General features: G+C 33.3%; 1 protein-coding gene across 1 annotated transcript in view; it reads left to right on the top strand.

Annotated features, from left to right (window-relative positions):
* Positions 1 to 5,521: 5,521 nt before the first annotated feature.
* Positions 5,522 to 15,249, top strand: part of TECRL (trans-2,3-enoyl-CoA reductase like) — a 125,618-nt gene continuing 115,890 nt past the window's right edge. Inside the window, exon 1 of the mRNA XM_063108083.1 lies at positions 5,522 to 5,833. Within this exon, the coding sequence (XP_062964153.1) occupies positions 5,600 to 5,833 (234 nt within the window). The 5' untranslated portion in view covers positions 5,522 to 5,599. The remainder of the gene's footprint in view (positions 5,834 to 15,249) is intronic.

Below are 15,249 nucleotides of genomic sequence, written 5' to 3'. Positions count from 1 at the left end.
AAATTGGAGAAAAAAATAAGACTATACAAACTTTATAGGGGAAGAAGATAATATACTTGCAGATATTTGGGGGAGTCAATTGACCTGGGTGAGAACCCTGTCTGCCTGTTAGTGTGGTTATTATCAGTAAATCTGAATTTCCTGTGAACTAATATTATAACCGTTTAAGATTAGAAAGGTAGATAACAGAAATAACACGAATGCTCAAGCAGGATGATAAGTTGAAGAAAGACATAGATGTGATTTGGTGAAACATAGATTTGATATTCAATGTCTTCAATTTTTCAGAAACTTCTCTATTTACTTCATATGAGTTGATCTACTAGATTTCATAACTCTTATGAAATTCATAATGTTATAAAATGTCACACATAATGAAATCTTGAGATCACATAACTATTTAATTAGAACTAGGAACTTGAACCCATGCAATTTCCACAAAAAACGCTATTTTCTAAATGCATATTACTTACTTATAGATTTGCCTAAGTCCAGGAATACTGTAGCTTGCTGTATGTTTTAATATTCTACTCATTCTTTAACTTCCTAAGCTCCAAATCTTTTTACATAATATATAAAATTTTCTCATGTCCATTGACACAAAAATAGCCAACACAGATGGTTTGTCTTTAGATATCTATTTTTTTTTTTTTCTCTTTTACCCACCCATTCCCAGGTTCAGTGTGTTCCAGCATTTACTTGGGTGGCATTTAGCACAGGTTGAAAGAATAGTTTTTATCATGAGATTCTTCCTACTATTAAAGATGTCTTTGAACTCCAGTGGCTACCTTATTGTGATATCAATAACGAATATCCTAGGTTAGAGAGAAAAAAAAAAACATTCATTTGATGATTTATTCATTTAACAAATGATGTTGACTACTTACTACATGCCAGGAATTGTCCCATGCCTTGAAGACAGTGATGGGAAAAATTATATGTTGTCGGGCCTTAAAAACTAACACCACCTTAAGTGACATTATAAGTGGCGCCATTATGGGCCCACAAGGGCGTATTAACGTGGCAGCCTAAGACGGCACCGGGAGGAAGTAGGGTGGGAGTGTCTGAGGGAACCTTGCCTTAGCCCTTATTGGCCAAATACGTGCTTCCACACTTATGAACACTGCGTGATTGCAATAGCTGGGCATTGAGACAGGATGCGTGCTCTTGTAACCTTTAAGCTGACTGGAGGATGTAAAAACCTCCCTTCCCCATTTGCCTTTAAAAGCAAGTGCTTGTGTGATAATAAAGGGAACTGCTCGACAGAATCCCCGCCGCGCGCGTATGAGTGTCCTTTAACAGGCTGGTTGGGGCTGTCGGCTGTGCTCACCTCTCTTCACAGCTCTCTTTCCCCGTCTCCTCCCAACGGTGACCAGAGGGAAAGAGGAATCCAGGCAATTCGCTCGCTCACCAGAAGAAACACCAAGGGAGAGACTGATAGCGAGGCAAGGGCTCTTAGGGCCAGCCGGCGGCAGACCCAACAATCACAGACTGGAAGAATATATTTAGAAAACATGCATCTAATAAATGACTTATATCAAAAATATACAAAGAACCCATAAAACTCAACAATAAAAAAGCAAATGACCTAATTACAAAATAAACCAAAGATACGAACAGACACATTATTAAAGAAGATAGATAGATGGGAAATAAGCATATTAAACCAACGTAAATGTCCATTAATAGATGATCGGATAAGGAAACTGGTATATATACACTATGAATACTACTCTGCCATAAAAAAGAATGAAATACTCCCAACTGCAGCAACATGGATGAACCTGGAGAAACTTATGTTGAGTGAAACAAGCAAAGCACAGAGGGATAAATACCTCATGTGCTCACTCATATGTGGGAGCTAAGAGAAAGGAAGGCAGGAAAGAAAGACCACAGTAGTGCCATGATTCAACAGAGGGAGGAAATATTCCTAGGGCTACAAATTGGATTTGAAGGGAGAGGGGGAAGGGAGAGGGGTAAAGGGAGAGAGGTTGGAGGATAATTGGAAGGGGCCAAAGGGGACAAAAGTAATTTCTGGTAATGGGTATGCCCCCAGTATGAATAGGCCCCCACTTCATGGGCAGGAGGGGGGACAATCAGCTGTGTAGCTCATGAATATTCACAATAAATAAATAAATAAATAAATAAATAAATAAAATACCTAGGAATAAATTAAATCAAGGAAGTGAAAGACCTCTTTAACATAAAGGTATAAAACATTGGTGAAACAAATTCGAGGACACAATTAAATGGAAAGATATTCCATGTTCATGGGTTATAATAATTAACATCAGCAAAATGCCCATAATACCCAAAGCAATCTACACATTCAATACAATCCTTCTAAAAATACCTACAACATTCTTTACAGAAATAGAAAAAAAAGATCTTAAAATTTGTGTGGAACCACAAAAGACCCCACATATCTACTGAAATCCTGAACAATAAGAACAAAGTTGGAGGCACCATGCTTCCTGACTTCAAAACATACTATGTAGAGCTATAGTATCCAAAATGGCGTAGTACTTGCATAAAAACAGACCAATAGACCAGTGGAACACAATAGACAGCCCAGAAATATACCCACTTATTTACAGCCAACTGATTTTCAGCAAAGTTATCAAAAATGCACAGTGAGGAAATGAGAGCCTCTTCAATAAATGTTGCTGGAAAAGAAACCATTTTATTTTTAATACTATTTCGTAAATACATAATAAAATAATAAGTAAAATAATATCTGAATTTTTTTCTTCTCTAAAAAATTTTTGACTTAGGTGATTAGCACAGATAAATATATACAACTTTCACTTTTTGAATAATACCATTTTGCTCCATTTTTTCTCTTTTTGCATTCCTTATTATTATAATTATTATTATATTCATGGTTTATTTTAGGCATTTATTTTATACTTTTCCTTTTGGAATAATTTTACAAAACCATTACAAGGAAAGTACAGAAATCTTTTGTGTACTTTTTACCCATCTGCTTGTAATTTGAACATCTTACATAACCATGGTACATTTACCAAAACTCAGAATTCACATTGGTACAATACTATAAACTAAACTACAGATGTCCTATCTATTTCAACAGTTTTTTCACTAATTTTTTTTTCAGTTCCAGGAAATGATCCAGGATGGTACATTGCATTTTCCAATCTATAACAGTCTCTCAATTTTTCTTTATTTTTCATAGTGTTGACACCTTCAAAGAGTGTTGGTCAGGTATTTCATAGAATGTCCCTCAGTTTGTCTTTGATGTGTTTTCATGGTTAGATTGAGGTCATGAATTTTGGAGTATTATAGTTGAAGTACCTTCTCATTTCATGATATAGTAGGGACATGATAGAAACATGACTTTTTATGGTGGTAGGAGACTTGGTCACTTGGTTAAGATGCCACCTGTCTGTCTTACTTCTCTTTATGAAGTTTTTACTTTTTCTTTTCATCCATTATTTTTTGCAAGTGTATCACTAAGATAAAACCATATTCAATGAGAGGTATCTACATTTATTATTGGGAATTCTTGTGTAAGGAAAAGTTGTTCTTTATTCTTATTTACTTATTATTTATGCAATCATTCGTTTATAACTGTATGGACTCATGGGTATTTATATTTGAGTTCAAATCCACTATTATTAGTACTTATTTTGTTTCTCCAGCTCTGGTTACAGGAGCTCTTTCACATTGGCTCCTGCATTCTTTTGACTATTCCTTTTTTAAAATAAGAATTATTGTGAAGAAACATTTTATGGGATTGTAACTATGTCATTTTAATGTAATGCAGTAACTTAGCACAGCCTCATTCTGTCTACACCTTCACAATACATTTCTTGGTCATTCATTTATGTATTTAATACATACTTATTAAGCACCTACTGTATGCCACTGTTCTAGTCACTATTGAGTTTAGGGATGAGATCAGAGATGTTACATGGTGCTGAATAATGCAGAAACTCGTGTACCTTTGCAGAGAACTTAGGCTTGTTCTTTACATAAAATAGGAAGCCCCTGCAGTGTGTTGAGCAGATTACTAAGTTATCTGCCTTAATAGGGAGCCTAATCAGTCTAGCTGTGTTAAAAATAGACTATCCACTGGCTAATGTTGAAGCAGGAAGATGAGTTTGGAAAGGCAATACAGGTGAGATTGATGGGTGGATGGTAGCTGTGAAGATGGTGAACAGATTGTGTTCTGGATTTCTCATGGATTAGATTTGAAGCATGAGAGAATGGGAGAATTAAATGTGATTCCAAGTTAAGAGACCAGAACAACTGGGTGGTGAGGTTGCACAGAGCACATGCGTGTCTGTGTGTGTAAACTCAGACACAAACACATATGTACTCACGTCTATCCCTGTCTTATGCTTTTGAAAATACTAGATAATGAGCGCAATGTTGGTCTAGAGTATGAAAATGATAACTGAACAATGTGCAAGTGAATCTCCAGTACATAATGTGTAGTAAAATCTGTAACTACTAAATCATTTTATTTATTTACAAAAGTAAAGATTAACCTTATACAGACAACACAGATTTTCCCCTCTATAATTTCAGTCATTTCCCTTTTCATGTTTTCATTAAAATAACATTCCAGAATATTTTTCTTTAATATCTTTTTGAGTTAGTGACAATATATTTTTGGCTTTTTTCTCTTGTTACTTCACACATTTATGTATCTCATATTACTTGGATTCTTTTTCTAAAATCTCTTTCTAGCTTGTTTATCTCATTTCTTTGCTCATTCTGAGACAATTTGAATTTGCCATAACTTAGTGTTGTGGAAAATATGATGTTTACTATAAATGTTGTATATCAGCTCAACAATTTTCCAAAGGTAAGAAATGTGTGCAAATGTTAAAATAAGGTTTACTTCCTCTTCCCTAAGTTATAAAATTGCTCTGTACATATTCTAACCTCACAGTATGCCATTTTTTCATTCCTTGTATAAAGAATTCATTTTATTGTATTGTGTAATAGTTGTTTTGTTAAATTACTTGAAATTTATAATTAGTACTAATGAAAATAAATTTATTTTAGAATGCTTTAAGTGAACATGCACATATAACACACATATATATACACATATATATAACATACTTAGATATGCCACTAACTTTACTTTAGACAGTACTTTAAAGATGTGTTTTACAATAATGTACTAGGTGTTTTCTAAATTTAACTAGAAGATAGCACTATGCTGATGTTAAATATATCTAAATGTGAATGTGTGTGTAATAGTTTGTGTGTGTTTGAAGATTAGTTCGCCCAGAATTCAGAGATAGTAAAAATGTTCTGTCTGTTCTTGCTTTGGTATTTCAGATAAGAGTGGTCGTATTAAGAAACAGAGATAAAAGAAGAAAGCAAGAAATATTCAAATGCTGGTAAAGGAATACTCTACATTGCAGCAATTTGCTATAGTGTGTTATATATAGAAATATGATCAGTCATTGTTTTCAAGCCTGCTAAATAAAACTGAACTCGTGGAATGGCATGCCACTTGACCTTGCAGGGGTTCACCAGCAGTATTTAACTGGTGCAAAGGGAACACACTTGCAAGTGTCTCCTGTTGACATGACAGATTCTCCTGTTAGTTCACACAATGTTCAAAAGGCACAAGTCCCTTGCTTCAGATCGCAAGAGACAATTATTTTCCCAAAGAGCAACACGGTCCCTTCTGAAGAATGATATGAGAAATTTTCACTGCTTGTCGCAACTTGTGCTCTCAGCAGGCCCGCTGAAACTAATTCCAGCAGTCAAACGTCCAAAAACTGCTCACTTTGAGATTGAAATACTTGATGCTGAAACAAGAAAACAGATATGTATTGTGGATAAGGTGAGTTTTATTTATTGAAATTTCTCTGTCCTAAAGATTATTAATCACTTGATTAAATGCTGACAGGACTGTATTAAAACACATTCCCAACTTTTAACCTTAATTTTATGGTGAACAGTTCAGATACTTTATACATTGTTTCAAGAAAAGATATTCACTGCATCTTTCATACTGTTTGAATTAATTAAATAGTAGTTAATTATTAGATTCCTATTTTCCTACTGTTGTTGACAATTATCCATAGGTAAATTTTCAGTGCTCAGTTTCTCAGCCTATACAAAAAGTATCTCAAGTTTTTCTCTTCATGTATTTCAATGCATATTCAAATCATCATAGAGTATTAATAGAAGCCATGGAAGTTACTTATGGTAATGTCTAGTATATAAGGTAAAATCCATTCATTTAAAAATATTATTTTGAATTAGTTTAATTATTTGTATCGAAAAATGACCATCTCACTTCTTATGAAATGTTTACTTATTTCAAAACCACAGTCTTCAGATTCCTTAAAAGAAGGTCATATTTAATATGCTACCCATCTATATTCATATTCACAGGTTCTTCCCTAAGGAAAGATAAAATATACAATTCTTAAGTTAGAAAATTAAAATATGAACATATGTATACATTTTAGATATACATATGCATATACAATATTCCAAATATTTTCAGTTTCTCAAAACTTTGAAAAGACACTAGTTGTTTAATTCCTTATGAGAAAGGCTGATATTTTTTAGTAAAAATATATCTTATATTGCTTAACAGGAATGTTGAATAATGTTTTTGCTGTTATAAAAATAAAATGCAATCACTTATTCCGTTCACCCATGCTCTAGCTTGTTTTCTAGATAAGAGGAAAGGAGAAGAAATTGTTTACTGCATTTAATTGCCACAAATATCATATATACTTTCTCACTGAATAATTATTATACTATCACCAGACTATTAGTTAGGTAATATTAACTTCTATTTATTGGTGGAAAAGAAAGATTAAGAGCTTTTACAAGTTCATACAGGTCATAAATGGCACATAAGAGATCCAAAACCATTTCTTTGTAACATTAAATCATATGTTTTGTCTATAGTACTATTGGGGCCATATGTAAATGATAAATATGTATTATATAAAATTGAATTTTAACATATGCATGGCCTAGTATACTTCTATTTTAGTATCTCAGTAAAGGTTTTGGAATTTTTATGTCATACAGAAATAAGACAAATCTATAAAATAAAATTTTTATCTAGAAATTGCTGATGTTTGTAATATTTCACTATCAAAAACACAAAACTTACAAGAACACAGTTAAATCAGCGAAAACAAAGCGATGTATGGGGTGGAAGGTGAAACAGGTCAAGGACTTCCAAAGACCAAGATTCTAAAATGAGACTTGTCATTGTGTCTTTTCAGAGGTGTTTAAATCATGACACACAATTCACCTTAAAGTAATGAAAAAACTAATGAGTTTCTAATTATTTTCCTCACACATTTAAATTTTCTATTATTGAGATTTTATTTGAGGACAAGACATTAAATTTTACATTTCTAGGTGTTAAATTGCAAAAACTATTAAGCATTCAGAAAGCTTTCATTCATTAGAGATAAGAATTTTGCTCAGGAATCTCACACTAGAACTGTGAGTGTCCTGGTATTTGCATCTCAAGTGCAAACCTTTATAGAAACTCAGTAGGCCAAGTAGAGGATTAACTGGATTTCTCGTCATGCTTTATTATGCAATTAACATTTTTTACTACGTCAAAATCTTTGATTTCTTGGTAGAACTGGATTTTGTTTTGTCTTGTTTTATTTTTGTAGTTTGATAAATTGTTTTAATAATGGTGTGACTTTTGACAGAAAAAACATCTGAATTAACTTACTTTTTTGCTTCATGGTGTCTAACAGTTTAAATTAATAAGCATGTTAAGAGTTGATTTTGTTTATTGTTTATGACATTGTTTTTCTTATCCAAATTAACAGCTCTACAGTAAGGTCCTGTTAAGTGCCTTTCGTTATACTTGACTCCACCCAGTGTGTAAAGAAGTGTTGCTTATGACTTTGTCCCTGTCTTTTGTATCTACCATGTTATAAAGTATAAAAATTAAATATACTATGGAAGTAAGAACTTTGGGACTGAATCCCTGCTACATCATCCATATAGATCAAGACCGAGGGAAGTCACTGAACTGCTGATCCTCATTTAGCATATAAGTTAATGGAACCGATTTCATAAGCTTGTAGTGAAAAGTAAAGATGAAATATGTAACATGGTTAGGACAGTGCCTTGACCATCATAGGGACAAAACTAATTTTTTAACTTTTAATAATCATTTGGAGAGATAAAGTTAACGTACATAAAAATCCAAGAAAAAAATAAATGATAAGGCTTGTGATAACTGATACAGAATTTAAATTTGACTTCTAGAAATTTAATTATCCAATGACATGATTTGTTATTATGCTAAAGTTTGATGTAATATGTTCAAATATCTTGAATGGGATGTATGTGTCTTAAGAATGTATGCTCCAGCAGAAATTTTGTGTCTAGATATTATAACAAACTTTAAAATGGGCAAAGGAGGGACTCGAAATATTCATTGGACACAAATATTGAAAACGTCCTGGGTTTAACTAAAATATATTATTTTTTTGACAATTACACACGTGCATGCGCAGACCCCAAACGAAAAGCCTCTTGCCTCCACTGTCTTCTCCAGCTTCTGCGCCATTTCTCCCATTACTTTCCTCCGTGTTCATATTGCCTGCCCTCGTTTCTCTTTTCTCATTCTATGGTAAAACCACTTCATTTGGGCATTTATCTCCATCACTTTTCAGAATCTGAACTTGCTGAGATCACCAGTGAGGCAATGGCCAGTGCTTTGTTGCATCTAAAGGTCCCTTCCCATGCTTTGACTTACTAGCTATATCAGCAACATGCATCACTGTTAATCACATCCTCCTCCCTAAAGCACTTTTGCTATTTGAGTTACAGGATAATATGCATTAAAAAACAAACAAACAAACAAACGAAAAACCCACCAAAAAAACTACTTCATTGAATTCTACCTTTCCTCTTTGCTGATTCTCTATCATCTGACTTTAGGTATGGACTCTCAACAACAGAAGTCATCAGAACTTCTCCTCCTGTACAATAATTTATCTTAATGTGTCCCATAGCCTTAAATATCATCTTCTTATCAGTGATTTGTAAACATGTAACTATAACCTATTCTTTTCTCTTTAACTGTAAATCCCTATATCTTATCTATCTGTCTACCTACCTATAACTATCTCTCTATCGATCGGGATATATACTAGGAGTCTCAAGCTTAGTATTGCTAAAACTGAGCATTTGGTCTCCCCACAAATATCTGTCTTCTTGGAATGCTCCAAGTCAGTAAGCAGCAACTACATCCTTCAAATAGCTCATGCCAAACACTTGGAGGAAACATGACTCACTTCTTAATTTCACACCCCATGTACAATCCATCTTTTTGGTGAAACTTTCAAAATATATCCAGACTGACAAATTATCACTATTTCTATTGCCAGCACTCCTAAATATTCCCCCTGCTTTTGTCCTTAGCACCTTTGATATATTTTTCTACATAGCAACCATAACTAGCCTGTTAAATAGTGCCAGATAATTTAATTCCTTAACCAAAACTAGTCAATGCCTTTCTTTAGGTCTTAACTGTGAAATTTTCCTGTAGTCTTTTCCTATTTAAAATTACAAAGCCTGTCAACATTCTGTATTAGTCTTCCCTGTTTTCTCTATTTGCTTATTACCATCTAAACTACTATTTATTCTTTTTTCATTTAGTTTATTTGCCCTACCCTGAGTACATCAGCTTCACACAGTCAGAGATTTTCTTTTCTTTTTTTTTTTTAGTCCTGTATCTTTGGCATTTAGAATGGTGTGGGACACAAAAATCTTTAACCAATATGTGTTGAATTAATGGGTGCCTGTTCAAGAAATAGTGGATTCATGCTGCACTCATGTTTAGTAGTTATAGTTTGGGGGTGGAGGAGTATAATATTTGAAAATACTATTTTTTGTTTTCTAAATCAAAGTAATATTGGAATAAATATACATGAACTCACAGAAAAAGTCATTTTCTTACACTGTTCGACCAAATGCCCAAATTCATCCTGGCTTGCTCTGAACACAGATATATGTAATTCAACTTTGTATTAGTGTATAATTTATTAGCAGATAGTCATGTTCCGATACTAAATGCTAAAAAGCTTTTCATAAAGGAAATGGGGATATTTACCTACCTAATATGGTTATTTCCCATCAATGCTTAAAATAATATAAGTAAGTAAAGATGATAAAATGGAGAGCAGATTTAAAACATGGTTAAACATCATTCTTAAGTATTTAATGGGAAATCTAAAATATAAGAGATCATAGAAAACATAAATTTAAAAAAAAATAGCAATGAATTATTTTCAATTGCTACCCATCCTTGTCTCACTTCTATTTCATAAAACGTCAGAGGCTTATCTAGTGATACATCAATGATTCAAGACCATGGAAAGAACTCTAAAAGCTAGGGCTGATAGACATTCCCAATACCATCCCATTCTCTTTTCTTTAATCTCTACTCCAGCAATTCTGACTTCAAGAGCCCTCTTTCTCCTATGGTTTTGATTTCTCTATGTCAAAACTCTAAAAATGTTTTTAAAAATTTCTTACAAATAAAATAAAGCACATACTAATTCTCCAATCCTTCTAACGGTAAAAATACTATTTAGCACCAGAAAACAGTAGAGTAAATTATAGGAGGATAAGACCACATACAAGTTTTACCTTTTATACTTTCATTAGAAATTTTGAGAATTCTTAATTTCTGACAGTGCCACTTTTAATGTTTTACCTTGTGCATTATACTTAGCATATTTATGCCTAAATTTGTTCATCTGTAAAATAGGAATGGCATCTGCCTTAGAATGGTGTCTGAGCAGTTTTCAGAATTTCATGTAGATGCAGATGACAATATCTTTTTTCTCTTCCTCTTCTTCTTCTTTCCTTCTCTTTTCCTCTTCTACTCCTCTGCCTCTTCCTTCCAACCCTGCCCCTTTTTTCCTTTTCTTCACTTCAGTCCTCTTTCTACTTTTCATGATGTGATTGAAAGCTTATGAGCCAGAATTTTAACATAAATCTGACAGTGCATTTTCTTTTTCCTCAAACATGGTTTAATATCTCCGAGCCTTATCCTTTTCTGAAAAGGAGTTAGGTATTACTGTTATTCCCCTTTACACAGAAAGAAACTGTGACACAGAGAATTGAAATGAAGAAGTGAGTGTGTGATAGCACCTCACTTTGAACCTAGTCGATGCATGTCTTACGCCCTGCTCTTGACAGAGCTCTTAATATACAGCCACTTGCGAGATATTAATGACTACAATTATATAAAATTCTCATGTTCTGTCTAACTTTAAAATTTGCTCATCTGACTTCTGATCCAGACAATCTGTTGAAGGACGTCTACTTGCCCTTCTCTTTAAAATTTAAAAAAAGGTGTACTTAAGTATTCATTCTGTTATTTTAAAAATATAGACATAAAATAGCATTAGTGAACATTCAAACCTAGAAATTTAACAGATGTGTAAAATATCTTTAATGCTAAATTAAGAACAACATGTGCATTTAAAACTTTTATATGATTAAACATTGTCTGAAGTTGAGATTAATGGTTCCTCCTGACATTGGTAATGAACATAATAATTTTCTGTGAACCCAAAGGAGCCCCAACATCCACCCCACTTTTTTGATATACTTGAGAACTCTATAATACGGCATGTAATTCTAATTTCAAAGAATCAGTTTAATTGGTTTGCTATTATCTATTTTTAGATTTCTCTCAGAAAAGCGAGACCTATTATACTAAAGCAATACGTAATGTAGAAAGAGGCATAAGAGGCAGTTTATGCCCTGAAATCAGACATATCTGTATCTACATTTAAGCTTTCAAAATTATTGTTCTATTATTTTAACTTTTTATTTACCTATACTGATTCTTGATTTTCCTTTAACAAAGCTGGGTTATGTGTCTATCTTTCAAGATTATCTAAGAATTCTATATTGGTATGTAAAATGTAGCATTATGTTTAGCACATGTTAGTTTTTATAAATGAAAGCTATATTTTAGATAGTGACAATATATTGGGAATATTAATCTTGAAAGCCTTATTCTACTGACATGGAAAACAATTCAAGTAATACTTTTCTATGATGACTATTTAATTTAGGAATTTTGTATGAAACTCATTTATATCTCTTTCTAGGAAGCATGTTAGAATTTTCCACAAGGACCATCTTTGTAGCATCAGTTCTTAGCATTCTATATACAATTCTCATACATCAAAAAACTGCATCTGTTACATATACCATAATGTGCCATGCATATGAAGTTATAAGTACTACAGATCAATGGACTAGTAGAGATAAAATGAATATGTTGTAGAAGCTGTACATGAATAACATTTACAAAACAAATATAGACTACATGTGTTTCAATTAAATGACAGCTATATTTTTTCCATTTAAATGTATCATCACACAAAACAACTCTTTTTGTTTATGGTTAAGCTGTAAAGGAGATGGCATTACTATTTTCTAGTATATGAGATGCAATGATACTCCATTTAGAAGACATATTACCTACATAGGAGAATAAGTTTCAGAAGATGCATTTTAAAATAGAGTAGTCAAAATTTACGAGATTTAGTGGTTCTTTGACTCTCTATTTTGACACCGTAGAGTGACACAATCAATTACTTATTAGTTTAATAGCTATTGTTTATTATAGTTTTCCAGCACTCTAGTAAATGTTTAGAAAAAAAATAAAATAACTCAAACAGATACCATTCCTATCCTCATAGATCTTATCCTCTCCTTTGGAAGACAAGCACTGCAGAATTAATTTTAGGTGTAAAGATATCTATATAGTGAGGATGAAAACAAGGTAATTTGAGGTGGTACACAAAGGGTGATAACTTAGCCTGTAGAACAGGAAGCTCTCCCTAAAGAAGTGATAATATGTGTATCCTGAATAACGAACAGGATGAGTAGAGTAGGGGGATATGATAGATATTCAGGAGGTAGAAACAATAACACATGTTGTTTGGTTGTCAAGGTTGAGGGAGGGGCAGGATGAGAGTCTGATGCTGAATTGTCTTGAGAAACTGTACACTTTGAGGCTGGTATGATTTACTGAGTCCTTTTTGTATTTTTGTTGCTGTTGTTGCCGTTGTTTTTTTGTTTTCAGGGTTTTTTTTTTTTTTTTTGAATTTTTGGTGCAAACAAGTAGAGAGGCAAATAAGAAGCACTCAGTTTGTTAATTTCAAGTTGGAAATCCTTATGAGACGTCCAAGTAGAGATAACTAGGAGGCATTTGGGTGTGAGAATCTAAATCTCAGGAGAGCAGTCATGGTCATATACGTTTACTATGGAATTAGAAATGTATTCATGGTCCTTGCCAACATTGGAGAAGAGAAGATAAAATTTGTAAGGAACAATGTGACGAATAAGAAGAGAAAAAAAGAAACTACAGAGGACTGAGGAATTCCAACATGTAAATGTCTTAAATAAAGAAAAGATGGTTTAAAAAAAAAGAGGAGAAAAAGGAGAAAGTGCTTGCAGTGGTGTGAGTGTCCCCCCAATCTCATGTTGGAACTTAACTCCCATTGTGGTGATGGAAGGTGGGGCCTTTAAAAGATAATTGGATCCTGTGGACTGTGACCTCTTGAATGGATTGATCCATTTATGGAGTAATGGATTGATGTTTCTATGTATTGTCATGGGTGTGGTTCTGATGGCTTTACAAGGAGAGGGAGTGTGAAGGTTAGCTCTCTCGCTCAGCCCATTCTCACTATGTGATGCCCTGGTCACCATACCATGGTACACTGTGGAGAGGTCCCATCCGGAAGAAAGCCCTCACCAGGAAGAAAGGAAGGAAGGCAGGCAGGAAGGAGGGAAGGGAGGAGAGAGACAGAGAGAGACTACAATAAAACGTTGAGCGTTCCAGAAGGAGTAAACAGACCTATAATTACAAGAGGTGGGAAAGAGGGAGGGGGATTAGGGAGTAATTGGATAAAAGACAAAGAATAATTACAATTTGTCATGATCAATGTGCTGGTAATATTAATTTGCTCATCACATACTGTTCACAAATATTGATAGTCAACTCTGTACCCCATAAATATGCATAATCAATTATGTTTCAAGTCAAAAAATAAGTTAAAAAAAGAAAAGAAAAGAACATGTCATATCCAGGCTTCTCCTGACTTTCATTATAGAGATTGCATTCTCTTGACAGGAAAGATAAAATAATACTTCACAAAGGTTTGTGTTGTAAATGTAGAGAACAACTTATAGCTAAAATAACTCATATTTTTAGACCAATAAAAAACAAATCAATCTTGTGGGGTTTTTTTGGAAATTTTCTGCTTAATTAACTCTGGAAAGATGGGGTGAAAAAAGAAATGCTAATTATTAAGGGAATAAAACTAAGTAGAACATCTTGTGCAATTAAAGGAAAGCCTGTTTCCTGTTAAATCAAGATTGATGAAGATAGTAGTTGAAAGACATGTTTAAAAAAATACATAAGGCTTACATAGCATTTCTGTTTAAAGAAACTAGCAGTGAAGTAGAGACTATATTCAAGAGAGACATATAAACATAAGAGGGCTATGTCTACTCTGTTATTCAAATTAGTATGAGTGGCTACTTTGGATTACATAGTGTTGAAAATCAAATATATTTCCTTATCCTAAAACACATGAATCTAATTGGAAAGACAGATTACAAATTTTAAAACAAATTATAACATTGTAAATAGCATATATAAGTTTAACAAAAAATATACTAAGAAAGCTGGGAAAATAGTTATTTTATCTATTAAAAGTTAAGGTATGAGGATCAGAATCAAGGAATTATTCGGCTGAAAGAGTCACTTGAAATGATCTTAAAAATATATATATACATATACTGCACAGTACAATGCATTAACTTGGGAGGGGTGTAAAGAGCATCCCAGGAAGAAGAATTAGGATATCAAGGAAAAAAAAGCAGGAAATTAACAAAAAGGCTCCTGGCCTGATATAATTAAGCACGTGATGTGATGTTGCAGAATGGAGCAAACAGAATAAATGGTTTGGTTGGGACTGATGAGAGAGGGTCTGAATGTCTTGCTAAGCTGTGCAAACTCTTTCAAATCAGGGGAGGAATTTTTTCATATCTGCCTTTTGGAAAATTAATTCTGGCAACCATGTGGGAGATAGAATTGATCCTAAAAAGACTGAAGATAGTTCAGGAAAACTGAGAATCAAATCTTTTGTGAGCCTGTTCAGGACTGACACATTTTGGAGGCAACATGATATCAAGGGATCTGCTTAGGCTCTGAAGATA

The sequence above is a fragment of the Cynocephalus volans genome, chromosome 9, assembly GCF_027409185.1.
Source record: "Cynocephalus volans isolate mCynVol1 chromosome 9, mCynVol1.pri, whole genome shotgun sequence".
Lineage (NCBI taxonomy): Eukaryota > Metazoa > Chordata > Mammalia > Dermoptera > Cynocephalidae > Cynocephalus > Cynocephalus volans.
This window is presented reverse-complemented; position numbering and strand designations above follow the sequence as displayed.